The 26,179-nt window shown below is 67.2% G+C and overlaps 3 protein-coding genes across 5 annotated transcripts; 1 reads left to right on the top strand and 2 right to left on the bottom strand.

Annotated features, from left to right (window-relative positions):
- The first annotated feature begins 80 nt into the window (after positions 1-80).
- Positions 81-7,676, top strand: B4GALNT1 (beta-1,4-N-acetyl-galactosaminyltransferase 1). 2 transcript variants are annotated; one of them, XM_014608584.3, is made up of 11 exons: positions 81-564; positions 3,414-3,614; positions 4,091-4,246; positions 4,603-4,709; positions 4,850-4,887; positions 4,961-5,141; positions 5,247-5,345; positions 5,432-5,622; positions 5,722-5,862; positions 5,946-6,183; positions 6,398-7,676. In XM_014608584.3, the coding sequence occupies exons 1-11, from the start codon at positions 503-505 to the stop codon at positions 6,610-6,612; spliced, it is 1,629 nt and encodes a 542-aa protein (XP_014464070.1). In that variant the 5' UTR covers positions 81-502; the 3' UTR covers positions 6,613-7,676. The 2 variants fall into 2 exon arrangements, with proteins under 2 accessions (XP_014464070.1, XP_059575273.1); XM_059719290.1 differs by lacking the exons at positions 81-564; positions 3,414-3,614; positions 4,091-4,246; positions 4,603-4,709; positions 4,850-4,887 and having other exon boundaries at positions 4,974-5,141; positions 5,252-5,345.
- Positions 7,677-8,700: 1,024 nt separating this feature from the next.
- On the bottom strand, positions 8,701-18,939 carry ARHGEF25 (Rho guanine nucleotide exchange factor 25). 2 transcript variants are annotated; one of them, XM_059719273.1, is made up of 17 exons: positions 18,318-18,939; positions 18,097-18,202; positions 14,784-15,049; positions 14,497-14,580; positions 14,270-14,373; positions 14,080-14,146; positions 13,761-13,864; positions 13,444-13,513; positions 13,157-13,246; positions 12,707-12,799; positions 12,354-12,404; positions 11,708-11,785; positions 11,271-11,462; positions 10,697-10,877; positions 9,753-9,958; positions 9,539-9,646; positions 8,701-9,226 (listed from the first exon to the last, which is right to left on the bottom strand). In XM_059719273.1, exons 1-17 carry the CDS (start codon positions 18,411-18,413, stop codon positions 9,125-9,127), a joined length of 1,998 nt encoding a protein of 665 aa, XP_059575256.1. In that variant the 5' UTR covers positions 18,414-18,939; the 3' UTR covers positions 8,701-9,124. The 2 variants fall into 2 exon arrangements, with proteins under 2 accessions (XP_059575256.1, XP_059575255.1); XM_059719272.1 differs by lacking the exons at positions 18,097-18,202; positions 18,318-18,939 and adding an exon at positions 17,045-17,406.
- A 1,462-nt stretch (positions 18,940-20,401) lies between these two features.
- On the bottom strand, positions 20,402-25,773 carry DTX3 (deltex E3 ubiquitin ligase 3). Its single transcript, XM_059719321.1, has 5 exons — positions 25,692-25,773; positions 24,361-24,436; positions 22,238-22,920; positions 21,453-21,670; positions 20,402-21,316 (listed from the first exon to the last, which is right to left on the bottom strand). The coding sequence occupies exons 2-5, from the start codon at positions 24,371-24,373 to the stop codon at positions 21,241-21,243; spliced, it is 990 nt and encodes a 329-aa protein (XP_059575304.1). The 5' UTR covers positions 24,374-24,436; positions 25,692-25,773; the 3' UTR covers positions 20,402-21,240.
- Positions 25,774-26,179: the final 406 nt, after the last annotated feature.

The raw sequence follows: 26,179 nt of genomic DNA, 5'->3' as shown, positions 1-26,179 counted from the left end.
ACAGTTCCAGTGGGGGGGTGAAGGTAATGTAATATGGGGGGGGCTGGCATTGCCCCCCTGGCCACGTATGGGGCGAATAGCAGGGAAGAGTGGGGGGCACTGGCGTTCCCTGCTCCAGCTGCTGTTCCCCTCCTGCCAGAGGCCTGTAGAGGAGGGGCAGCTGCCCCTGCCCAGGGGGCTCCAGCTGGGGCCGGCTGGGGGGGCCGGACAGGCCCATTAAAAGACTCCTGGCAGCTGGAGCAGCAGTTTCCAATTTCCTGTCTCTGTTGATCGCTTGCAGCAGCGGGGGTTGGGGGGCGGCCTCCGGCCTGGTGCCTCCCAGTCCAGTCCTGGAGCCAGCGGGGGGGGGGGGGCACCGCTCAGCTGCCGGCAGGGCCCGAGGCCGTGGGGCAGGAGGTCCCGATCTTGGGCTCTGGAACAGAGCCTGGAACAGCTGGCTTGGACTTGCCCATCCCCTGTGCAGCTGGGCTTGGCAGCGGGGCCGGGACCCATCCAGGTGGGTATGGTGCCAGGGGCAGCGGGAGCCGGGGATGGAACAAAGAGGCTGTGTTTGTACAACACCAGGTACCACGGCGGGGTCTGGGTGGGGATGGGGAGGCTCCCTGAGACCTGCTGGAGTGGGGGGATAGCTGGCAGGCCTCAATTTCCTGCCTCTCCCTGCGCAGTTTGGCGTGGAAGGGAGGGATCCCTCCTGGTGGGAGGGGTGGGGGCAGATCCAGCGAGCGGGGGCAGAAGGGGGAAGGCATTTGTGCAGCGTGGGGCAGAACTAGGCCCTGAGCTCGGGCCCTACCGTAATGCATCTAATACACACAGATTCCAGCAGGAGCTCCTAGTCCAAGCCAGTTGGCTCCATAGCACTGGGATGGAGGACTAGCAGCCAGGAGACACCCGCCCCCCTGCAACTCCCTGGCCAGCCCTGCTGTCCTCCAGCCCCTACCCTGGGCCCTCCAGGCCTACCCCCACCCCGCTCTGTGGGACTCTCACAGGGCTCCCAGCAGGAAAGATGATGGGAACTGGGAGGCGTTTCCCTCCCACGCCCTACCAGTCCTCATGGGGCAGAGCCCTTGGGAGCCAGAAGCAACCGTCCTGGCGCCAAGCGCATATCAGAGCCCGTGGTGCGTCTGTTGAGCTCTGCAGAAAACACGTGTAGGCAAGAGCAGTGCCCACAGGTCGGGTAAGAGCAGCACTCCCCATTGGACCTGCCCACCCCACCCCAGACTCATCCGCATTGCGCTCACCACACACGAGCTTCCCAAGGTCTCCCACTGGGCTAAGCAGGGACCAGAGGCCGCAGCAGGCAAGAGCCTTCCTCTCCCCCCCCACCCCGCAAAACTCCCCCCACCCCTCTCTGCTGCCCCCACCTTGGCCTTGGGGGCATTTGGGGGCATTCCTTCACCTTTTTGCTACCAGGAAAGGGCCCGGGGGGGGGGGGGGGGGGGCTGTAACTGTGCAGGCCCCAGCACCGGAGACCCCTAAAAGGGGCCCATCGGGATGCATGTGCATGAGGCTGGGCTATACAGACCCCCGCCACGGTCAGCCCCCCGGTGCCAGTCAGACTCCCCCCCACCACCCCCAGAGCCTGGCAGGCGGGGAGGAAGGGGGGAGGGTCTAGAGGGCACCTCAGCCCCGTGCCCCCAGGCCTGGACTCCACAACCCCCCGGACCTGCCCCCACCCCCCCCGGGGGCATCAGAGGGTCGCTACTCGGCAGGCAGGGGCAGATGGGCCAGGGGGTCCTGAGGGTCTATTGGGCAGTATCGGGGGGCTCTGGGGAGAACTGGGGGGTCCTGGAGGATATCAAAGGGTATAGGGCAGTCCTGGAGAGTACTGAGAATATAGGGGGGTCCTGGGATGTCCAGGGAGTCTGGGGGTCCCCGCACCTCGAAGTAGGTGTCGATGAACTCGGAGACGATGTGTTCAGACTTGGGCTTGTTCTGGCAGTAAACCACGTACATGTGCAGGCGGCGCTCCTGCGGGGCCAGGGGTGAGCAGGGACACGCCAGGTGTGCGCAGCCCCGCACCCCTGCTACACCCGCGTGGTCCTGCACTCCCGCTGCACCCCAGCACCCATGCGGCCCACACCGCCGCAGGCACCCATGGGGCCCCGCACCCCTGCTACACCCATAGCACCAGGTACCACGGCGGGGTCTGGGTGGGGATGGGGAGGCTCCCTGAGACCTGCTGGAGCGGGGGGATAGCTGGCAGGCCTCACTTTCCTGCCTCTCCCTGCGCAGTTTGGCGTGGAAGGGAGGGATCCCTCCTGGTGGGAGGGGTGGGGGCAGATCCAGCGAGCGGGGGCAGAAGGGGGAAGGCATTTGTGCAGCGTGGGGCAGAACTAGGCCCTGAGCTCAGGCCCTACCGTAATGCATCTAATACACACAGATTCCAGCAGGAGCTCCTAGTACAAGCCAGTTGGCTCCATAGCACTGGGATGGAGGACTAGCAGCCAGGAGACACCCGCCCCCCTGCAACTTCCTGGCCAGCCCTGCTGTCCTCCAGCCCCTACCCTGGGCCCTCCAGGCCTACCCCCACCCCGCTCTGTGGGACTCTCACAGGGCTCCCAGCAGGAAAGATGATGGGAACTGGGAGGCGTTTCCCTCCCACCCATGACCTACCAGTCCTCATGGGGCAGAGCCCTTGGGAGCCAGAAGCAACCGTCCTGGTGCCAAGCGCATATCAGAGCCCGTGGTGCGTCTGTTGAGCTCTGCAGAAAACATGTGTAGGCAAGAGCAGTGCCCACAGGTTGGGTAAGAGCAGCACTCCCCATTGGACCTGCCCACCCCACCCCAGACTCATCCGCATTGCGCTCACCACACAGGAGCTTCCCAAGGTCTCCCACTGGGCTAAGCAGGGACCAGAGGCCGCAGCAGGCAAGAGCCTCCCTCTCCCCCCCACCCCCCTCTGCTTTGTCCTGCTGCCCCACCTTGGCATTGGGGGTACCTTTTTGCTACCAGGAAAGGGCCGGGCGGAGGGCGGGGAGGGGCTGTGACTGTTCAGGCCCCAGCACCGGAGACCCCCAAAAGGGGCCCATCAGGATGCATGTGCATGAGGCTGGGCTATACAGACCCCCGCCCTCCCCACCCCACAACTGCACAGCAGGGCATTGCTGCTGGGAGTGGCCCTGGGCCCATGGGCAGCAGCACAGAGGCCCCTAGTGCGAGGCCTCGCCCATGTCTTTCTCATACCGGGAAGGCGCAGCAAGAATGTAGAGGGGGCAGGATAGTCCCCATGAGTCACAACTTGCAGGGGGCAATTCTGAGGATAGGACCCGGGTATCTGGATGCCAGGCGCTGAGGCCGAAAGACGCACGCCGGAGAGCAGCCATGGGCATTGCAAAGGGGAGGGGGAGGGCTTCTTGTGACTATGCAATGAGATTGTGGGCAGCCCCTTTCCACTGACCCTTGTCCCCCCCCAGGATGCGGGCGGTGCAGAAATCAATGTGCGTGCTGCTGGTGGCCGCGGCCTCGCTGGCTGCCCTGTACCTGCACGTCTGGACCCCTAAGGGCCCCGGGGCCGTGGACCTGCGCCGACGCCCCCTCGAGCCCCCCCCGGCACTCCCGGGCCCCTCCCAGCAGTATGCCCACATTGCCTTCCACCTCAAGCAAGACGTCCTCGAGTAAGGGCTGGGTAATGTGTGTGGTGGGGGGCGGGGGGCATGCCGGGGGGGGAGATTGGGCTGGTGGGGCAAGCTAGGAGGACTTCAGGGAGCATGAGTGCAGGGGGGGCTGGGCCTGGAGGGGTACAGGCAAAGTGGGGGGGATTTGGGGAGGTGGTTGGTGCAGGGGGGGCTGGGGCAGGAGGTGGGGGAGTCGGGGGGCAGGAGGGAGGATACTGGGGTGGAGGGATTGGGCTGGGGGGGTAAGCTAGGAGACAGCAGGGCTGGGGGGGCTGGGCCAGTAAAGGTGTAGAGGTAGGGGTGCAGGGGAGGCTGGGCCAGGGAAGGTGGGGGGGTAGGGGTGCAGGGGGGGCTGGGCCAAGGGAGGGGGTTGCAGGGAAGGTGGGGGTAGGGGGTGCAGGGGGTCCTGGCAAGGGGAAGGTCCAAGGGCGCAGGGGCCCAGATCTGGCCCAGTGAGGACCCCCCGTCCCCTCCAGGCAGCTGCCGCGGAACAGCTGCTCGTGCACACCAGGCCTGGGGCTGCGCCTGTTTGGGCCAAGCTACACACTGGATTTCACCACTGCCTTCGGCCCCTCCGAGCTGCCAGGTGTGCATGGCCAGCGCGAGCGCCAGTACCAGAGCGACCAGCTGCGGTGAGCCCCCCACCAGGACCCCCACCTCCCCCTGCTGCATCATGCAGACCCCCTGAGCACCACCCGCTACACGTCACAGCCTGGGGGACCCCCCTGTGAAGGCTCTGCCCCCATGGTGTCACAACTGGGGAGACCCCGGGGAGCCCCCCTACATCAAGGCCTGGGACCCCCCCAGACTCCCTAGGGAGTTCCCAACCCTGAGCTCCCCACTGGTCCCCGCCTGAGGGACCCATCCCCCAGGTATAGCCCCACCCCAGGGGGCTGGGTTGGGAGTGGGGGGCTCTCACTTCTCTGCCCCCCAACCTGCACCCCAGAGAGGCAGGGGCAGGTAGGGGTCTCAATCTCCACCCCCCCAGGGCCCAGTCTCCAATAGACCAGCTCCTCATCGTCCGTGCCAACTCCCCGCTCGAGTACCCAGCACAGGGGGTTGAGGTGCGGCCCCTCCACACCATCCTCATCCCAGGTGAGACACCCCTGGAGCCCCCTTCAGGAGGGGGGCAGCCCCTGCCTGGGGCAGGCCAGAGCTATGGGGCTGGCCTGGGGGGTGGACACAGGGGCTGGGCACCCCAGGGGGGCACTAACCCCCACATCTCTGCCCCCCAGGGCTCAGTCTGCAGGCAACCGGCAGGAAGCTGTACCAGGTAAGGAGGCAGTGCCGGGGGAAGGGCTCAGAGGGCACTGACTTTCTGTATTAAACCCACACTGCCCGGGCAGGTGAACCTGACGGCCTCCATGGGCACCTTCAACATGGCAGCCACGGTGGAGGCCGTGGCAGTGCAGGGTGAGGGCGAGCACAGCCTCTCACTGGCAGGCACCCACCTGGACCACCTCAACCGCCAGCTGCAGTTCATCACCTACACCAACACCCTCTACCACCCCAACACGGCTGACACAGGTGGGGCTGGAGGCAGGGGGCACTGCGGGGTGGGTACTAGGCTCGGATGCCAGTATAGGGGTTGTTCCCAGACCCCCTGTGCCCACCTCCTCCTTTGCTTTCCAGTGCAGTTTGCCACCGACGGGCACCAGGCCACGTTCTCCATCCGGATACGCCACACGCCCACCCCGAAGCTGTATGACCCCGGCTACCCAGCCGACGGGGGTGAGTACTGGGGGGGTCCCCTCCTCCCACTCCTCTGCAGCCTGGTGCACCTGGCACTGACCCCTGACCTCTGCCCTCCCCCTCAGAGGACTACAACATCAGTGCGCTGGTGACAGTGGCCACCAAGACTTTCCTGCGCTACGACAAGCTGCGGGCGCTGATCGCCAGCGTGCGGCGCTTCTACCCCAGCATCACCATCGTGGTGGCAGATGACAGCCCCCAGCCCGAGCGGCTGGTCGGCCCCCACCTCGAGCACTACCTCATGCCCTTCGGCAAGGTGCAGGAGGCAGGAGGGGCTCGGACGCCTGGGTCCAGGGGTCGGGGCCGGGGGGAGCTGGCCAGGCTGGGCAGGCACTGACCTCTATCCCCCACCTAGGGCTGGTTTGCGGGCAGGAACTTGGCCATCTCGCAGGTGGCCACCAAGTACGTGCTGTGGGTGGACGACGACTTCATCTTCACGCCCCGCACGCGGCTGGAGAAGCTGGTGGACGTGCTGGAGAAGACCAGTCTGGACCTGGTGAGTGGTGGGCAGTGCCCAGGCCGGGCATCACCCCCTTTGGACGCTGCCCGGCCAGCACCCCATGACTTTTGACCCTGCAGGTGGGGGGCGCGGTGCGGGAGATCACGGGCTACTCCGCCACGTACCGGCACAAGATCAGCGTAGAGCCGGGGGGACCCGAGGGCGACTGCCTGCGGGTGGTGCCGGGCTGGCACCACCCCATCGCCGGCTTCCCCGGCTGCGTCGTGGCTGACGGTGTCATCAACTTCTTCCTGGCGCGGACCGACAAGGTGCGGCAGGTCGGCTTCGACCCGCGCCTCAGCCGTGTCGCCCACATCGGTCAGTGCAGGCACCCGGATACCTGGGATGGGGGGGCGAGAGCAGGGGAGGAGGAGAGCCCTGGGGTGGGAGCCTGGGCGCTGGGAAGAAGGGTCTGGCAGGTTAGGAAAGAGGGGGGTCTGGGGGCCCAGACACCTGGGTTCCCTCCCCGCCAGGCAGGGAGGAGCAGGCTCTAGCAGCTGCCCTGCCCTGCCCTACCCTACCCTGCCTGCAGAGTTCTTCATCGACGGGCTGGGCGTGCTGCACGTGGGCTCGTGCGAGGACGTGGTGGTGGACCATGCCTCCAAGCTGCGGCTGCCCTGGCGCCAGACGGAGAGCGAGCGGCAGTATGCCCGCTTCCGCTACCCACCGCCCGCCGACAGCAGCATCAACACCAAGCACGGCCTCTTCTACTTCAAGAACCGCTTCAAGTGCATGGCAGGCAACTAGCCGCCCGGACGCCTGGGTCCCCTCCCTGTGGCAGGGCAGGCCCGCTCCCCGGATGCCTGGGTCCTCTCTCTGGAGAGATGGGGCATAATGCTGCTGTGGCTTCTTACCTGTTTTGTACCACCCGGGAGCATGGGCCTGCTGCCCCCTGCCCCCACTAAGGTGAGAGGGAGGAAACCCCAGTCCACTTTTCCCAGAGGCCTGGGGGGCGCTGGGCTGCCCGGAGCAGAGGCAGGACCCAGGTGTCCGAGCCCTCTCCCGTGCCCTGCATACAGGAGCCATGTGCCAAAGCCACCATGATGCCCATCATACCTGTGCATGTGGGTGGGGAGGGTCTTAGCAGGGACCCCCTGGGCTGGGGACCTTGTGCCAGGTCAAGCCCCAGGGCACCCAGATTGGGGGGGGGGGGGCAGTGCCAGCTACTCGCATGCCCCAGGTGTGTTTCACATCTGCGTGTCAGCAGGGGCAGGGGCAGATCGGGGTCTGAGCTGCCCCAGGGCAGCTCCAGAGCCCGCCACCTCCCCTGCCCCGGAGTTTTCTACCCTTGACCAAAATCGTGAGATTCTAGACAAACAGACGTTTGTATTTAAAAATGGAGAGTCTTATGTACAGAGGACCCCCCCCACCCCCCATTTGGGGTTAAAGTCCCGACTCCCTCAGCCCCGCCCCCTGCCTTGCTGCTCTCCCCGCCCCTCAACTTTCTACCTACTTTTTTCTTGTTTTGCGAGTAAAGGGGCGTGGCGGGTGCAGTGACGTCATGGGTGACGTCACCGGCAACGGCCAATCAGGGCTGGGTGTGCAGGCCTCCTAGGGGCTGCAGTGTTGCCCTCCAGTGGCCCAGCAGGGAAGTGCAGCTGGGGGGCTCGGACACCTGGGTCTTGCTTCTGCGGGGGGGGGGGGGGGGGGGTCACTGGTGCCAGCCCCAGGCTGCAGGCTTGGGGGGCAGTGACGGGCAAGGGGGAGCCCCCCAGGGGCCTGAGGCCTTGTACATTCCTTCTTGCCCCCGCTTGGAGGGGGTCTCCCCCCTGGACCCCCCCAGCAGGTCCAAAATAAAGGGACTTCCCTGCTCTGTGTCTTCGAGAATCCTTGGTGGGGGCACGGGGCGGGCAGGATTTCGTGGGGGCAATAGGGTCCCAGGAGTTGGGGGTGGGGCACTGGGAGGGTCCCAGGAATTAGGGGGATGGGGGGCAGGAGTTTGCAGGGCTGTGGGGTCCCAGGAGTTGGGAGGGAGACGGGGGGGGGGGGGGGGGGGCTGAGGAGTTGGTGGGGGGGGAGATGGGGCAGCTGAGGAGTTGGGGGGGGCAATTCCAGCTCCTACCTGCAGTAGGGATTGCAGCTGGATGGGGGGGCACCCATACACGTCTTGCCCTCCTACCCAGGGCTCCCCCAACCTGCCCCCGCCCTTCCTGGGTGCACACACTGCGCCCACAGGGTACGAATGAATGGAGACTGCCCCGACTGCAGGGTATAGCTTGCCCTGAGCCCCAGGACCCCGTCCCTCTTCACACACACCCCCCGAACTGGGGAAAGGGACCCAGGCATCCAGGCTCCCACCCCCAGGGGGCCGGCCCTGGGTGGGGGGCACTGGGTTCCCCAATACCCAGCGCAAGATCAGGCCCCTTGGAGAGGGGGGCAGAGAGAGACAGGATTGGGCCCTTCCCAGCCTCTGCCCCCACCAGGGGGGACTGCCTCACCGTCTCCCACCTCTGGGAGACCCCATGGCCAGAGCAGCGCAGGACATCTGGGTCTCCTGGCTGGGGGGAAAGGGGAGCAGGTCACCTGGGTTAAAGCCCCATCTCCGGTGGGATGTGGACCTGTGCCTCAGTTTCCCCAACACACATATGGACCAGCAACTCCCACCCTCCCCCCAGGAGTGGGTCCTGAGCTGCCCCCAGGGACCTACTGGCTCCAGAGGGGTCAGGGGTGGGAGCAGATCCTTGCAACCATCCCTGGCCCCAATCCTGTGGGCACAGGCGCATTCCCCCCCGCCCCCGCGGCAGGGCCTCACGATGCCCCCCCCTGCAACCCCCGGGGCTGCTGCTGGTGCCCCTCACTCCCAACCCAGGGCCCCCCATGACTCCTGTGTCTGTCTCTGAGAAACGAAAACCTTTATTATTAAACCCAAAGTAACGATGCTGTCGCGACTCGGCCTCTGCAGCCCCCCTCCCCCCCCACTGCATGCATGTACAGGTCCTGGGGGGGCATGCAGGGCCTGTGCACGCCCTCTGCTCCAGTAAGGAGCAGTCTTGCATGGGGGGGCAGGTCCTCGGTGAGGTCAGAGGTCCCCCCCCAGCCCAGCTGCTGGACCCGGGTGGGCAGGGTGAGGCAGACAGACCCCAGCTGGGGGGTGTCCAGGTCCTTCCCTTGCCCCCCCCAGGCCATGGGGAGGGGGTGCACTGCCTCCAGTCTCTGAAACAGGATCCAGCCGTGGTCTGTGCTCCACCCCTGTGGGGGCGGGTGGCTCCCATGGAGGGGGCGCTGTCCTCTGGACCCCCCAGCAGGCTCGTGTCGGGGGTCACAGCTCATCCTCATCAAGCTTGGCCAGGCGGGCAAGGCGGGGGGTGCCTGGGGCATCGGGGCCCAGCGTGGGGGGGGCGGCAGGCGGAGGGGGGACAGCCTGCAACGGACAGACAGGGATCACGTCCTGCCCCCCAGACCTCCCCCAGGAGGCCCCCTCACAGCCCAATGCCCTCCCGCCCCGCAGCTTCTGCCACCCACCACCCTGCCCCTGCCCCTCACTCCCAACTCTCAGCCCCCTGCCCCCCCCCAACCCTGCTGGTGCCCCTCCCTCCCTCCCTGCCACCCCCAGCCGTGCCCTACACAAGATCCCCCCACACTCCCTGCCCTCCAGATCCTCCTCACAGCTCCTGACCCCCCATCTCTCCCCTACCCCTCCATGCCCAGCCCCACCCCCAACACACACCCCCACCTTGCTGTGGGGGGGCTGTGGCTGGGGGCTGTCGGGGGGTTGCACATCAAGACGGTCGTGGGCTGTGGGGGTCCCCGTGGGGCCAGGGGAGCTGTGGCTGCGGGGAGGCTGCAGGGGGCAAAGAGGGGGTGAATTAGACATCCGGGGCCCCCCAGGCCCCTGCTCCCCCCAGCTCCTTCCACAGCCACGCCCCCCATTTTAGAGACCCCTGTACCTGTGTGGGGGCCGGGCCGAGGCGGGGCTGGCCCCCGGGCAAGTGTAAGGCGGGCAGGGAGGCGCGGGGCTCGCCCAGGCCGAGGGTCAGGGCCCGGTCCATGGAGGCCGAGGAGCGGGGCCGGGGAGGGGCCCGGGGGGTGCCTGCCCGGCCCAGGCTGTGAGACTGGCTCTCCCGGCGCTGGTACTCAATGGGTGACTGCAGCGCTGCGGGTACAGGACATGGCGCACGTTACACACCGGGCACCCAGGACACAGCGCATGTTACACGTTAGGCACGTGGGACACCTTGGACACCCAGGACACGGCACCCAGGACATGGTGCATGTTACACGCCAGGCACACGGCACATGGGACACAGCACCCGGGACATGGCACAGAGCACGTTACGTGCTGGGCACCTGGGACAGCACATAGGACATGGACCACATTACATGCCAAGTACACGGGACACAGCACACATTATCTGATGGACACACTGGGCACCCAAGACACAGCACACAGGACACAGCACATGTTACACACCAGGCACACAATACATGTTACATGCCAGGCACACAGGACATGGCACATGAGACACATTAAACACCGGGCACCCAGGACACACTGGGTACCCAGGACACATGCCAAGCACGTGGGACGTGGTGCACATTACCTACCAGGGACACAGACCACGGGAACAGCACACGCTGCCAGCATGATTCACATGGGTGTGAAAACCCAACCAGCATCACATGACCCAATGCACACATCATGCAGGCATCATGCAGGTGGGAACATGCTACAGACACGTTACAGACAGCCAACAAACAGCGGTGCCCCATACGGTGTGGCGTGCCACACGCCTCCCATACAGCTGGATGGGCCACGCCAGACAACAAACATCCTCCTCCCCCCACGTGTGCCCCCCCCCCCCCCCCCGGATGCACACGTGTGTGCCCGCACCATTGAGGAAGTCTCGCTGTGTGTCCAGCAGCCGGGCGATGTCGCGGGCCCAGGCACTGGCAACCTCGGGGGTGGCCGCCTGCAGCACATAGCGGGTGCAGGACCCGTCGGCCGCCCGCGAGCTCAGCGCCAGCCGCGTCCCGTCGCCGTCCACCGGTGCCTCCAGACCCAGACAGCTCATCTGCACACAGCCCCGTCAGACCTGACCTGGGACCTCCAGCCCACCCCCCATAACCCAGCCCTGCCCCCAGCCCTGGGGGGTGATGTCAGGGGTCAGGCCCCCTTGGTGGTCTTCTAGTGGATAGAAGAGGGGCTGGGGGTCGGGCACCCCTGGGTGCTCTTGTGCACAGAGGTGGGGGTAGGGGCAGAGATTTGGGCAGAGGTCAGGCCCACCTCGGTGGTCCTCTCGGTGGTCATTTGTCTCTACAAATGGGGCTGAGGGTTGGGGGTCAAGCACCCTGGGTGCTGTTGTGCATGGAGGTAGGGGGCGGGGGGCAGAAGTCAGGGCTGGGCCCAGCTCAACATTACCCCAAGGGTCATAGGGCAGGGGTCAGGGGTTGGGGGTCAGACCCACCTTGATGCTGCTCTTGTGCACGTAGGCCGGGGGGGTGAAGCCGCGGCGCCGGTCCACAGCCTCGCTCAGGATCACGACCTGCTCGAAGAGGAAGACGCGGCGCCGGCGCCCACGGGGCAGGAGCCCCCCGTCGCCCTCAGTCACCCAGAACGTGTCCTGCTGCAGCAGCTTCCCCTGCGCCGTCAGCTTTCCCTACATGGGAGTGGGGGGGTCACACCCTCCACACGGCCCCCCAACAACCCCCAGCCCCTCCCACCTCTCCGGGTCCTGCCATACCCCCGCATGCCCTCCCATCTCACCAGGCCTCCCCAAAGCCCCCCAGGCCCAGTGGGACCCCAGGGCAGCCCACCCCCCAACCTGGGAACAAGAGGGGGGAGTTAGGGACCCCCAGGGCCAGGACCCCCTGCAGCCCCAGCCCTGGTACCCCCCAGCTGTACCTCGAACCCCTGCAGGCGCCCGACGTTCATCATGTCATTGCAGCGCTTGGGCACGAAGCACATCACCTCCACCGCCCTCTGCAAGGGGGGGCAGAGGGGTGGGGGGGGCAGGCTGGTTGCCCCCAGATCCTGCCCCAGCTGGGGCCTTGGGGTGGCCAAGCTCCGCAGGGGCAGCAGGTGCTAGGGCTGTGGGTCGGGAGTGAGGGGTACCAGCGGGGCAGGCAGGGGGCTGCAGGTCGGGAGTGAGGGGCACTGGCAGGGACCGGTGGGGGGAGAGGGGCGGAGGGGCTGTGGGCCTTTGTGCTCCAGGCACAGCACCCGCCAGCCCTGCGACCGGGGGGGGGGGGGGCTCACAGGCTCGTTAGAGCCTGTTGTGACGGAGTAATTGCCGCCACGATTAGTGCCGTGATTAGCGCTTCCGTCTGCTGCCACCTCCCACATGGCGCTGAGAGTACCGGGATCTCCCCTGCAGGCTGGCAGTGGGGGGAGGCAGGATCGGGGCCCTGGGCTCAGCCCCTGTCTGCTAGCAACTGTCCCTGGCCCCATGGAAACACCCCCCCGGGTGACACCTGTACCGTGGCCCCCATCCCGCCTCCATGGAAACACAGCATCTCCCCCCGCCCCCACCCCCCATCCTGAGCAATACCTCCAGCTGCACCGTGTCCATCCCAGCCTTGCCATAGTACTTGAGGAAATCCTGGGGGGTGGGGGGGTGAGGAAGAGGCCTGAGATATGGAGCTGGACTCCCCCCAGGCTAAGAAGAGACCCCCAGGACCGACCCCTGGTGGGGGGGAACCCTCAGCCCAGGCAACTCTTGCCCCCCCACCCGGGCAAGCCTCCCGCCTCCCAGACACCCAGGTTTGCTGCTACTTTCCCCAGGGTCAGGAGAGCTGCAGGTCAGGAGTGAGGGGCAGAGGGGCTGAGCATGGGGGAGGGGGGCTACAGATGGCGGGGTGGGGAGGTGCACAGCACCCGGAGGGGTGGGGAGCAGGGCCTCACCTTGAGCAGCAGCTGGTACTTCATGATCCGCTGCACCGGCTTGATGAGCAGGTCGTTGAGCTGCAGCCGGTGCCCGAGCTCCTGCTTCAGCTCCTGGGGGCCCAGAGCCACGGTCAGCCCCACGGTGCCAGTCAGACTCCCCCCCACCACCCCCAGAGCCTGGCAGGCGGGGGGGGGGGGTCTAGGGGGTACCTCAGCCCCGTGCCCCCAGGCCTGGACTCCACAACCCCCCGGACCTGCCCCCACCTCCCCGGGGGCATCAGAGGGTCGCTACTCGGCAGGCAGGGGCAGATGGGCCAGGGGGTCCTGAGGGTCTATTGGGCAGTATCGGGGGGCTCTGGGGAGAACTGGGGGGTCCTGGAGGATATCAAGGGGTATAGGGCAGTCCTGGAGAGTACTGGGAATATAGGGGGGTCCTGGGATGTCCAGGGAGTCTGGGGGTCCCCGCACCTCGAAGTAGGTGTCGATGAACTCGGAGACGATGTGTTCAGACTTGGGCTTGTTCTGGCAGTAAACCACGTACATGTGCAGGCGGCGCTCCTGCGGGGCCAGGGGTGAGCAGGGACACGCCAGGTGTGCGCAGCCCCGCACCCCTGCTACACCCGCGTGGTCCTGCACTCCCGCTGCACCCCAGCACCCATGCAGCCCACACTGCCGCAGGCACCCACGGGGCCCTGCACCCACACTACACCCCAGCACCCGCATGACCCTGCACCCCCACGCATGCCTCCACTCACGTGCTGGATGAAGAGCTGAGCCAGGCGGTCGGGATCCTGCAGACACTTCTCCAGCTCCCCCATGAAATAGCTGGGGGTGAGGGTGGGATGGGGTAAAGATTGGGGAGGACACCTTGGTCTCCTCCAGCCCCATGGGCAGCCCCTGCCCCCCTAGGATGCCCCTCAGTTCTGACCCACATCCCCTGCCCCCTGCCAGCCTTGCCGGTGCCCCTCACTCCCGACCCACAGCCCCCTGCCCCCCCAGCCCTGCCAGTGCCCCTCACTCCCACTCCTCACCCCCGACCTGCATCCTCCTGCCCCTCCCCTGCTCAACTCACTCCTTGTGCCAGTCGTAGATCTGGTGGATATTGCCAAAGACAATCTGGTCCTTGCCTCGCAGGTCCTCGGGCACCCCCCGCACCTGCATGGCCGCCATGTACCCCTGGGAGGGCAGGGGGGTGTCAGGGAGGGGTCACACCAGCCCCCCCCCCGACACCTCTGACCACAGAGCGGCAAGCCAGGGGAGGGGGGCATCTGGACTGGCCAAGGTGGCCAGTGAATGAGCGGGGCTGGGACCCACAATGGGGAGCCCAGGGAGCAGGGTTTGGTGGCAGAAAGGTGCAGGGTTCTCCAGGGGCAGGGATCATGAGGGCACACCTCCACAATCTGGCCCAGATCCTCCACGTACATCTTCTCTGTCTCGATCAGCTCTGAGAGCACGAACCTGGGGGGTTGAGGGAGCTGTCACTGCTGGGGGTGCCTGGCAGGACCCCCACCCCAGAGGTCTCCAGGACACCCTCCCCTTACATGCCCCTCACTTACACGCTGTCCCCCCACCCCCGCTTACATGCTCTTCTCAAAGGCGGCCGCCTGCTCCTCCTCACTGCCCAGGCCCTCGCTGGGGGGGGGCATCTCAAGGGGGTCACCAGGTGCAGGGCAGGGGTTGGGGTCCTGGGGGGGGGGGTGGAGAGACCCACTGAGATGCCAGCTGGGGGAGGCAGCAGCTCCCTGGGGCCACTAACAGCCCCCCTGCCCCCTCTGCTTGTCTAGGCCACAGCCCCCACCCCCCCTCACCTGGGTACCGGCATCCTCCCCCTCCAGCAGGCTGGACAGCAGGGCCAGATCCGGGAGCTGCGGGCCCCCCGTGGGGCCAGGGTCCTGCAATACAGGGAGGATCACCCTTACCCAACCGTCCTTGGCCACGTGCCTCAGTTTCCCTCCAGCTGCCGCCTGGAAGGAGTGGGGGGCATCACTAGCCCCCAAGACCCCCCCCCCAGCAGCTTGGGGACCATATCAGTGCCCCTCAGAACACAACCCCCACCCTAGCTGTGCCCCCCCTCCCTCCGTGGTGCCCGCCTCACCGTGGCCAGGCTGTCGGGTGCTGCCAGCAGCCCCAGGTCGATGCCAGGGAGCCCAGGGGGGCCAGGGGGGCTGTGGCGCGGGCGCTCGGCCTTGCCCAGACTGCCGGCACTGAGCTTCCGTACTGGTGTCGTCAGCCACTTGCGCAGGGAGCGGACGGGGCGGGGGGCACCTGGCGAGGGGGGGGCCGAGCCCAGCAACGAGGGGGGCTGGCCCGAGGCCCCCGACACTGACAGGCTCCCATCGCTGCCCGTCGCTGCATAGGGCTCTGAAGGATGGGGAGGGGGCGGCTTCAGGCCAGAAGGGCTGCAAACTCCTGCCTCAGACCCAGCAGGATGCCCCCAGGCCTGGTGCCCCACAGAGCCCTGCCCCCCATACTCCCAACTGGGGGAGCTGGCAGGGCCTAGCGCGGCTGGGCAGACAGCCATCCCCCCCCACCGCTGTCAGTGCTGTTTACGCAGCACCCAGCTGGCACCGAGCAGACCCGGGCAACAGTGCCAGCTGGGCCGGGGAGGGGCTCATGGCCCCCCAGCCCCCATGTCCCAGCCCTTCCACACCAGGCAGTGCAGCTGCGGGTGGAACGAAGGTGTCTGGGAGCCCCCCGAAGCCCTGGGGTCTCAGCTGCTGGAGCCCCCCAGCCCCCAGGGAACTCCAGCCCCCCCCCCCCCCCCAAGCTTGCAGAGAGGACCCCAGCTCCGGTGGCTGGGAAGGGAACCCAGGAGGCCCCATCCTGAGATGGGGGGGTCTGGAGCCGAGGTGGGGTTGGAGGGCTCAGGGCCCCCTCGGGCAGCTGGCCCCCCCCAGCAGGCAAGGGGTTAATGGGATGCCCGGCCTGGCTGCCAGTGGTTTCCCATCCCGCTCTTGTTTATTTTAATGAGGCTGCAAAAAAATATTGCTTTTATTATTGTATAAACAGGCCGTGCTGTGGGGGGACGACAGGCCTGGGGGGAGCACAGCGTGTGATACTGATATCCCCCCCAGCTGTAGGGACTGGAGCAGGGAGCTGTGGGTCAGGAGTGAGGGGTCCTGTCAGGGCTGGATGGGGCAAGGGGATGCGGGTTGGGAGTGAGGGCCATGGACAGAGCTGGGTGGGCAGGGGGCTGCGGGGGGCACAGGGCTGAGGGTTGGGAGTGAGGGGCACCGGTGGGGTTGGAGGCAGCAATTATACCCACCCCCCACCATGGCACTGGAGCTGGGGGCTCCCAGGGGAGGTGGTGCGGAGGCTGCTTGACTCCACAGTTTGGGGCTCCCCCCCACACCGATCTCATTGGCTCTGCCCCTGGGGTGGCTATGGCAGACCTGGCCTCATGCCCTGTGACCCCCTATAGCGTGGCCCGCTCCCCACATTGGGACCCAGCAGAGCCCAGAAAACCCAGGCATACAGCCCCCCCAGCCTTGTGCGGAGGGCAGAACCCAGCATCCAGAGCTTGGGGGGGGGGGGGGGGGGGGCGGGAACCGGAGATGGCAGATGGAGGCCTGGGATGGCCTGGGCCAGAGCCAGTGCCTGCATCCGGAAGGGGGAAAGGGAGGGGTGGGAGAGTCAGCTGGTGCCCCCCACCGCCCAGAGCCCCTGCTAGTGGGGTTGGGGCACCCCCTCCTGGCTGCCCCTTGGACCTGCACCAGCACCCCCAAGTAGGGGCAGTCCAGGAGGGCAGTGACCTAGCACCCCCCTTCTGTCCCCACCCCTGCCCTGGCCGTGCCCCCAGTTGCCCCCAACCTGGCAACCCTCTCTTCTGGGCCTGGGGCAGAGGGCATGGGAGGGAGGGCACAGACCAGGGCAGGGATGGGGGGGTGTGGCTTAGAGAAGGAGCCTCCAGGGCAAGTCCATGGGGGCTTGTTCCCCCCCCCCCTGCCCCCCACAACACATACAGACAGCCCCCTCCAGCCACTGGGCACAGGGGCCATGTACACACACACACACACAGTCCTCCGCACATGCACACGCATGCAGACATGCACAGTGCCACCCACACTGGTCCCCCCCTCCCATACTGGGCCTCCTACACACGGGGTGCCACAGGGGCCCCTGGTGTCCCACACACGCGCGTGTGCCCACCCCGCTGCCCCCCTGCGGCCCGTGCCCATCGCTTTCGCCCCCTGCCCGCATCCCCGGAGGGCAGGGGAGAGGGTGCCAGGGCAGGGGCTGGGGAGGGTCAGTCCTAGGGGTCCGCACCGGAGTGGGGGGAACTCGGGGGAGGGGGCACTGGGAAGATCCGGCGGGGCGGGGATGTCCCGGGCGGGGGCCGGGGTCCCGGGCACTCACCGGGCGCGCGGGGCCGGCAGCAGCGGCACTTGGCCAGCACCTTGCGGACGAGGCGGGGGCAGGCGCAGCCCCTCGGCCGCCCCCCGCGCATCCTGCCCCATGGACCGGGGGGGCCGGGGCCGGGGGGGCCGGGGGCGCTGCGGGCTTCGCACCGGGCCGGGCCGGGCTGGGGCTGCGCGGGGAGGGGCCTGGGCGCCGGCCCCGCCCGCCCTGCAGCATCCTCCGGCCGGGGGGGGGGTCGGCTCGGCCCCGCCTCCCCCTGCAGCGGGTGCGGGGGGGGGTCCGGATCGGGATCCTCTAGGGACCGCCCCCCCAGCCCGGATCGGGCCCCTGAAGCGTGAATCCCCCCGTCCCAAGCGCCACGGATCGGGCCCCGGAACCCCGGATCGGGCCCCTTTGGGAACTCGCCCCCCCCCGTGTTCATCACAGCCCCCCCTCCCACAGCCCGGATCGGGCCCCCATAGCTATGAGCGCTGCCTCTTTCCCCAGCCCCCTCCCGGCTCCTCCCCGGATCGGGCCCATCTTGCCCCCCCGGTATTAGTCCCTCCCCCATCCCCCGGATCGGGCCCATTAGGGACCGCCCCCCTATTCATCCCCCCCCCCCCCCCCGAGCTGTTCCCGAGCCCACACGGCAGCGCCATCTGCGCCCCCCGCCCCCACCCGGGGCCGGAGCCAGCGCCTGAGTCACTGCCCGGCCCTGCCAGCCGGGGGGGGGGGGAGCGGACCCCCCGTGTGCCCCCCCGGCCCGGCCCCCCCTTGGGAGCCTGGCACCGGCCCTGACATCACAAAGCCACCTTGTGACATCAGGGGGCCACCCCGTGACATCACAGCCTGGCCCCGGCAGAGCACTGGGCTGGTTGTGGGGGGCAGGGGAGCGGGGAGGGAGCGGCACCGCCGGCTCTGCCCGGGCCACGGGCGTGAACTGAGTTCGGGCGGTCTCAGCCCCCCCGCCCGGCGAGCCCACAGACCCCCTAGGGGGGCACCCACCCCGCCCCTCATGGGCGCCCCCGGAACCCCCCCTCCCCGCGGGGGGGAGCTGGAGCTGGACTCACCGTCCTCCGGAGCCCCCGCCCCGCCGGGGGGGTCTCCGCCCGGGGGCTCGGCGGGGCGCTCCGGGGGCATCTCCCCCGCGGGCGCCTCGGAGCACAGGGCGGGCAGCTGGGGGGGGGGACAGAGGCGTCAGGGGGGCGGGGTGCCCCGCACTCCCAACCCGCAGCCCCTACCCCAAACCCGCAACCCCTGCCCCTCCCAGCCCCGCACTCCCGTGCCCTACCCAGTGCTGCCCGGGCAGTGCCAGCGAGGTGAGGATGTCGGCCATGGCCCCCAGGGTCCGGTCCGTGCGCCCCGTCGCCCGCTCCGGGGCCTTCATGCTGAAGCCGGGGGGGGGGGGGGGGGTCTCTCCGGCCCGGCTGCCCCACGGCTCCGGGCTCCGCGGTGGCCGGACGGGACGGGACGGGACGGGACGGGGCGGGGCGGCCTGGGGCTACCATAACTTCCCGCTACCAGCAGCTGCTGGAGCCCCCCTTCCCCTCCAGGTCCCGGGGAGGGGGGGGGTCTGTCCTGCCTAGGGCATGAGTGAGGTGAGCTCGAGGGGCCAGCGCCATGGGGAGGCAAGAGCAGTGTGGGGCCCTGCCTCTCTCCTGCGGTGACACAGCCTGGTCTGTGCCCTTTGCCCCTCCCACGCAGAAGATAGGGACCCCCGGAGCAGAGAGGGCCATGGTGGGCAGGGCTCTGTGCTTGGCTGGGCTATAGAGAGCAGCTGTGGTAGGTCCCAGCTCATCTAGTGATTATGGTAGGGGGCTGAGCTCCTAGTCCTATGATTACAGCATGGCCCCCATACCCCTGCCATTACGGTAGGAGTTGCCTTATAAAGGCCCTCCATACTCCTGCCATTACGGTAGGGGTTGCCCTAACAGGGCCCCCATACCCCTGCCATTACGGTAGGGGCTGCTCCAGAGTGGCCCCCATAGCCCTGCAATTACGGTAGGAGCTGCCCCAGCACGTCCCCATAGTCCTGCCATTACAGTAAGGGCTACCCCAGGGCTGGTCCTTTAGCAGTGTAATTGCAGTAGGGGCTACCCTAGACCCCATCGCAAGACCCTCTCTTCTCCCGGCTCCCCCACCCAGGGGGGGCAGGTCTGGCCGCCCCTTCTAGCCCTGCAGTTACGGGCGGCCCCATCGGACCCGCGCTTCCGCTTGCGGCTTTTTCCCACTTTCCAAGGGAAAAAAAAACACATTTTTGGAGCTGGAGCCCCCCCACCCCCCTGCCACGCAGGCACTGCCCCTCCCCGCCTGGTGCCTGCCTCCCATCCTTGGGGCCTTCATGCCCTGTCCTGGGGGGGCAGGGGGCTGCGACCCCTCCCCAGGGGCTGCAGACCCCCCCAGGCTGGTTCTGCCTGCAGGGTGCAGGGGTCCTGCCCCCCATGCACTCACCCTATCCGGTGGGAGGGGGATCCTCCTACCCCCTTCTGCATGGGCCAGCTAGGCCCGGAGCTAGATTGATCCCCAGGGGCACAAGGAGAGGGGGCACCCCCCTGCCCCCCCCCTACCCCAAGTCTCCCTTCCAGGCCATGGCTTGGTCCATCTCTGCCTAGCGCCAAGCCACAGGGTCCCCTGTGCCGGCCACTGCCAGGAAACAGGCCCAGGACCCACCACCCCTAAACGCCTTGGGCCCAGCCCCCCCACCTGGGCACCACCCCTCCAAATGGGGGATGACGCCAGGGCCTTGTTTTTCAGTAGCTCCAATCAAACCCAGGCCTCCCACGCCAGAGCCAGGGGAGAGAAGGAGAGGAATGCACTGGATTGGGATGGGGGAGAGCTGGCAGACAGCCCCCCCCTCCCCCCCCCATAGGGGGCAGGACTTGACCCAGGTGCTGGGGGAGCCTGGAAGGCTCAAGCAGAGGGTGCAGATCCAGGCCAAGCCTGTCCCATGGTCAGTGGGGGGGGGACCTATACACCCCCTGGCCCCCCCACCCCATGTCCCTAAACCCCTTGGCCCCAGCCCCCACCCACAAAAGTCTCTCTGTGGCTGGCTGAGAGCCAGCAGCACCCCCCCCAACCCCTCCTCCCATCCCAGAGCTAGGCACAGAACCCAGGCATCTGGGCTCTCCATGCACCCTCCTCCCTCCCCTTGCTGGGATAAACCCAGGCATCCTGCCACCCCCTAGTCACCCCATTGTGCCCCCCCAAACTACCCCCTCAACAATGGAGGGTCCCACTGCCCCCTAGGGCTGACACCCACCTGGGAAGCGCCAGGCACCCAGCACGGGGGTAGAGGGGCCACCCGGATGCCTAGGTTCCCCTCCAGGATCCACATGAGCGTGATAAGTGTGTTCCCCCCACACACTGGGTCCCCACCACGTTGCATATGTTTATTGGGGGCATCCCCAGCTCCTCGGACGGCCGGAAAACCCCAAAACTGACATGACTGGGCCCAAAATGGGGGGGTTTGGGTAGGGAGAAGGGGAGGGAGCCGGGCCGGGGGGTGAGGGTCTAGGGGTCTATGTGTCATCTCTAGCACAGGGCACACACGATCCCCCCGCACCACGGCGGCATGCGGGACACAAGCAACACAAGGGGGGCCCCCACATTTGTCCGCCCGGCCCTGTCTGTCCGTTCAGGGGGGCATGTCCATCCACTGGGGGGGCACGTCCAGGCCACGAGGCCACGGCGACGATGGGGGTCTGGCGAGGGCGATGTCCTGGGGCTGGGGGAGCGGGGGCAGGGCTCTGCACGCACACACACACGGCTCCTTTCACGCATGCACGCACAGGGGCACATGCTGCCAAGAGCTCACTGGCATGCACATACCCCCCGCCTCTCAACGCGGGCTGATTCGCACACGCGTGGGCACACATGGAACCCAGGCATCCGGGACACACACACACAAACACCCACACACAAAACCCAAATGTCTGACACGCACACCCACATGCGCACACAGAACCCAGGAGTCCAGGATCACATGCACACAGAACCCAGGCATCTGAGACACACACAAGTGTACACACAGCACCCAGGCACCTGGGACAACACATACGCACCGCTTGACACACCGATTCCCACACGCTACTGCACGCAGCCCTGGTTCACACAGCTCCCCCCCTCGCCCCCGTGTGCACGCAGACACACATGCCCCTTGCCCCCAGGCTCTTGCCCCCTGTGCCCCGCAAGCCGGGAGGGATCCTGCGGGGGAGTCAATCCTCAGTGATGCCCTTGGCCCGCAGCTCCTCCTGCACCCGGGAGAGGTACGTGGGGTCGGGGTAGCCGAACCTGTGGGCAGGAGGGAGCAGAGGTCAGACTGGTGCCAGGCCCCCAGCACCCTCCATGCCCCCCACAACCCCCTAGAGCCCCCAGCCTGGTGCCCCCCTACTCCCACCCATGCCCCAGCCTGGTGCCCCCCACGCACAGCTGGGGCCCGCCGGTACAGTTGGTCTTGTGGTGGATGTCATTCCAGGTGATGACGTTGGCGCGGCCTGTGGTCATGGAGGTGCCGATGGTGAAGGTGAGGCGCTGGTCGAATGCCTTCCGGAACAGCCCCAGCACCTTGTTGCCCTCGGGGCAGTCGGGCAGGTAGGCCACACGTGTGGTGCCTGGGTACCGCACGCCTGGGTTGGGGTGCTCCGCCTGGGGTGGGGGCACGAGGGCATTAGGGCCTGACACAAACCCCCACACCCCAGGCACCAGCATCCAGGGCTGGGGGAGGGGACAATTTTCCCCACCAGCCCAACACAACAGGCATCATGCCCCTGCCCCTGGTTGTCTGCCCATCGCCCAACACCCTCAGAGACCAGGATCCAGAATAGGGCCCATTGCTTTGCCAAGGCCAAGAAGGGTATCAGGGGAATAGAGAGAGTCTTCAGAGAGGGGAGAGAAATTAGCAAGGGTTGGGGGAGGCAGGGGCTGCAGGTTGGGGGTGAGGGGCACCAGTAGGACTGGGAAAGTGGGCAGGGGGATGTGGATGGGAGGGTGGGGTCCCATCAGGCTGAAGGGAGGCATAGGGTCAGGAGTGAGTGGCACAGGCAGGCCTGTGGAGGGCAGGGGGGCTGCAGGTCAGGAGTGAGGGGCATGGGTGGGACTGTGAAGGGCTGGGGGTCAGGAGTGAGGGGCACCAGCAAGGCCAGGGGGAGGCAGGGAGCTGCGGATTGGGAGTGAGAGGCACTGGCAGGCATTGGGAGGGGGGTGCTGGCTTACCCCCTGCACGCCGGGCGGGAAGACGTACTGGATGATGATGGTGCCATACTTCTCGTAGCCGGGCAGCAGCAGCCCCGAGTCCTTGGACACCAGCATGCGCCCGTTCTCAGGCTGGTTGCCCACCAGGCGCCCATAGAAGCGCCCACACATGGGGCAGGCCCGCTTGACCTGCAGGGCACGGGTGATGCAGCCCTCGCAGAAGGCATGGCGGCACTGCTCCAGTGTCTTGCGGTTCTGGATCTCGCCCAGGCAGATTGGGCACTGGCTCTCGGGCTCCTCCTCCCCGGAGCCACCCGGGCCCTGCCCCGCCGCCGGGCCCGTGCCCACGCCCGCGGCTGTCCCCCGCGGTGCCCGGGAGCCCAGAAGGGCCACGCAGCCACCCAGCTCGGCCTGGCGCTGGGCTTTCTTGAGCTCCTTCTCGGTCTCCTTGAGCAGGGCCTTAAGGGCCTTGCGGGCGGCATACAGGCCATGGGCAGGTGCAGGTGCGGGCGCTGTAAGCTGCAGCACATAAAGCTCAGCCGTCTCACCGTCAATGAGGATGCTGACGGGCGTAGCCTCGCGCAGCCGCGCCAGCTTGCCCGGGCTCTGCTGCGTCAGGAAGTCCCACACCGGCTTCGGCACTGTCAGGCGGCTCTTGGCCCCTGCACCCCCACAGGCCGCCATGCGGGACAGCACAAAGGACACTGTGGGGGGAAAGGGATCAGTGTGGGGCGTGGGCACACGCGTGGAGACACACGTGGCTATGGACGCACCTGTATATAGGCACCCACATGGACGTGCATGTGGCACAGGCATGGAGATGTCCATGGCCATGGGCACAAGTGCCCGCAAGGACTCACATGGGCACATGCGTGAATGGACACGCAAGGACACATAAATGGGCACACACACAGACACGCACACAAGCACATACATGTGGACAAGGGCACACATGTGGACACATACACGTGGATGATATGCACATGGACGCACATGCTTGGAGACGTGCATGGCCACAGGCACGCATGTGGACACACCTGTGGGCATGAGCACATATATGCACCCGCATGGACTCACATGTACATGGGCACATGCGGGCATTGGCATGCACAGGCATACGCATGGACATGCACATAGACGAGGGCACATGTGGGCACATGCATGGATTCATGCATGGACATGCACGTGGGCATATGCAAGGCCTCAACTTTACATAGCCACATACATGGATGGGCACACACATGGACACATGTAGGGATAGGCACATGAACACACATGTGGACACATTTCTATGGACTCACATACATACATACATACATGTAGGCACACACATGTACAAGCACATGCAGGGACATATGCACAGGGACACACATGGGCATGCATACGGACAAGGACACATGGATATGCACATGGGGACACACATAGCCTCATGCATGGACATGCACATGGGCACGTGTGTGGAGAGATACATGGCCATGGGCACACACATGGACATGGGCACAGGCATGGATGAGCACAAATATGGGTGGGCATACAGGCAAACACACCAACTCACGCATGGACTTGCACATGGGCACACATGTGGACGCACACACAGGAACATGCACTCACATGGGTTCACACATGTACAGGCATGTGAGCACGTGCATGGAGGGACATGTACATAGCCACATGCATGGACGGGGACACGGCACGGACTTGCACATGGCCGTTCACACACAGAGGCAGACATGTGCCCACATGAACACAGGCCCAGACACACACAGGGATATGGGCATACACAGACATCAACCCCATGCCCATCACCATCCTGTCTAGGCAGGTGCAGGGGGGACAGGACTGCGATGGGCACACAGCTGGTCGGGACCCCCAAGAAGGGCCCTTCTAGCCCCCTTGGCCTCCCTGCCCCTCCCCCGCCATGCAGAGAGGGCAATGACCCCCTCCCCAGCTGCTGCCATTCATAAGGGGGGCTGCCAAGGGGTGCAGAAAGGGACTTGATAGGAGGGGGCGCGGGGCAGAATCTACCAAGGCCCAGTACAGAGCCTTGCCCCGCCCCTGGCAGCCCACCAGCCTGGCCTAGACCCCCCCCGCCCCCCCCCAATAGGGCCCAATGGCATCACACTTGCGGGGGGCACGGTACCCACCTGGGGAGCCCATGGAAGAAGCTGCAGCCAGAGGCGCTGGGGAGCAGAGCTCAGCACAGCCGGGCGCCGGGAACCCCTGGGGGGACAAAAGGGGGTAAGGAGATGCACCCTTCCCCCACCCCAGACCCCTGTCCTGTGCAGGCCCCCCCAGGCCTGTGGGCAGAGCCCCCCAGCAATGAACTACCCATGCCCCCCAAGCCTGGCACACAAGGGTCCCCCAGGCTCTCCCCTGGGCACAACCTGCTCCCTGGAAACTGGCCCCTGGCCCGGGCTGAGTCGGTGCTATATGGACCACGGGGAGGGGCCTGGGACGGGGCCCTACCCTGCACCCGCCCCACAAGCCTGACAGCTCTAGCCAATCTGGGTCAGCAGCCACATGCCCTGGGGGCGGGACTATCTCATAGGCTCCGCCCCTGAGGCAGGGGTCACCCTCCCAGTCCATACAGCACAGACTGAGCCCCAGGGGAGGGTCTGCCCTAGACCCCCCAACCCACCCCGGAGACACAGGCAAGCCTGGACCCCCCAGGTGAGACGGGGGCACATGTGGGGGTCTCCACTTCCCCTCCCAAATGCTTGCGCGAGGACCCTGGGACCAGGCCTGGCACCACCCCAGAGCTGGCTGCATTTCAGCGCGGTCGGGGGGGCACTGGGGGACCACTGCCGCCCCCCCGGACCCCAGCAACGCACCCGCCAGCACCCTTGGCCCGTACCACAGCCCCAGGGAGCCACGGGGGGCACATCCCGCCCGCACCACCTGGGCTGGAGGCAGCTCCCCCCCACCCCCGGCAGCCTCATTGTAGGAAGGAGGGGGGGGGCTGTGACCCCCAAACCCCCCGGCACAGAGACCACCCCCCCTTGTGAAAGGGACCCAGGAAACCCCAAAACACCCCCGGCCAGCCTGTGCCCCCCCCACAATCCCTATCATAACAAGGCAGTGACTATGACCCCCCCAGTGCCCCCAGCCCATGCAAAGGGGGCAGGCAAAGCCCATACAAAAACGGGGGGGGGGGGGAGTGCAGGCCGCGGCCCAGAGCCGGCTGCATCGCGGGGAGGGGGCTGGGGAGGCCCCCCCCATACAACTACACCCCCCCGGGTGCAAATGCCCCCCTCCCCGGCTCGGGCCCCTCCCCCCGGCCTCCAGGCCTGCAAACGTGGGGGCTCCGAGCAGGAACAAAGGCCCGGGCCCAGCGCCCCCCCCGGCTGGGAGCGCCCCCCCCACTCCAGGGGGGCTGTCAATCATTCATCGCCCCCCCACACACAATGGAGCCCGGGCCGAGCCCCCCCGCCGCCCGCCCCGCACGGCCCCGCCCGGGCCCCCCAGCATCACCGACCTGCCCTCGGCGCGGCCATGGCGGGGGTCACGTGGCGCCGCGTTGCCGGGGGACGGGCCCGGCCATGGCAACGGGGGGGCGGGGGGGGGGGGCCGGGCCCGGATCAGGTGGGCGACGGGGCACGCGCGCAGCAGCAGCAGCAGCGGGGGGGGGGTGTTGCTATGGAAACCCCCGCGGGGGGAAGGGGAGGGGTCAGGGCAGCGTGGACCCCCCCGAAGTGGGGCAGCCCGGCGGCGGGGGCCCCAGGCCTCTGAGCCCTGCCCCCCCACAACCCTGCGGTACCCCCCATTGCTAACACCCCGCCAGCTGCTGCCCCCCCAAACCAAGGGGGACCCAGCTCCCCCCACCCTGCAATACCCCCAGCTGCAACTATTGCCCCCCATTGCTATTAGCCCCCAGCTCCCCCCCCACTACAGCTATTGCCACCCCCAGCTGGGAGGCACCCAACTGCCCCCCCTACCATTACTGCCCCCCCCACGTTCCCCCCA

This window comes from Alligator mississippiensis, chromosome 15, assembly GCF_030867095.1.
Source record: "Alligator mississippiensis isolate rAllMis1 chromosome 15, rAllMis1, whole genome shotgun sequence".
NCBI classification, from domain to species: domain Eukaryota; kingdom Metazoa; phylum Chordata; order Crocodylia; family Alligatoridae; genus Alligator; species Alligator mississippiensis.
Note: the sequence above shows the minus strand (reverse complement) of the source record. Positions and strands in the feature narration are given on the sequence as shown.

Excerpts from the sequence above, each read along its gene's own strand:
- B4GALNT1 (XM_014608584.3), top strand. The coding sequence starts at position 503 with ATGGTGCCAGGGGCAGCGGGAGCCGGGGATGGAACAAAGAGGCTGTGT. Across the intron at positions 5,346-5,431 it reads CGGCTACCCAGCCGACGGGG|AGGACTACAACATCAGTGCG; the intron begins GTGAGTACTGGG and ends CCTCCCCCTCAG. Across the intron at positions 5,623-5,721 it reads ACCTCATGCCCTTCGGCAAG|GGCTGGTTTGCGGGCAGGAA; the intron begins GTGCAGGAGGCA and ends TCCCCCACCTAG.
- ARHGEF25 (XM_059719273.1), bottom strand. The coding sequence starts at position 18,413 with ATGAAGGCCCCGGAGCGGGCGACGGGGCGCACGGACCGGACCCTGGGG. Across the intron at positions 12,800-13,156 it reads TCATCGACACCTACTTCGAG|GAGCTGAAGCAGGAGCTCGG; the intron begins GTGCGGGGACCC and ends CTGGGCCCCCAG. Across the intron at positions 9,959-10,696 it reads ACAGCGAGACTTCCTCAATG|CGCTGCAGTCACCCATTGAG; the intron begins GTGCGGGCACAC and ends CTGTACCCGCAG.
- DTX3 (XM_059719321.1), bottom strand. Across the intron at positions 21,671-22,237 it reads TCCCGCCCGGCGTGCAGGGG|GCGGAGCACCCCAACCCAGG; the intron begins GTAAGCCAGCAC and ends CCCCCACCCCAG. Across the intron at positions 21,317-21,452 it reads TGTACCGGCGGGCCCCAGCT|GTTCGGCTACCCCGACCCCA; the intron begins GTGCGTGGGGGG and ends TCCTGCCCACAG.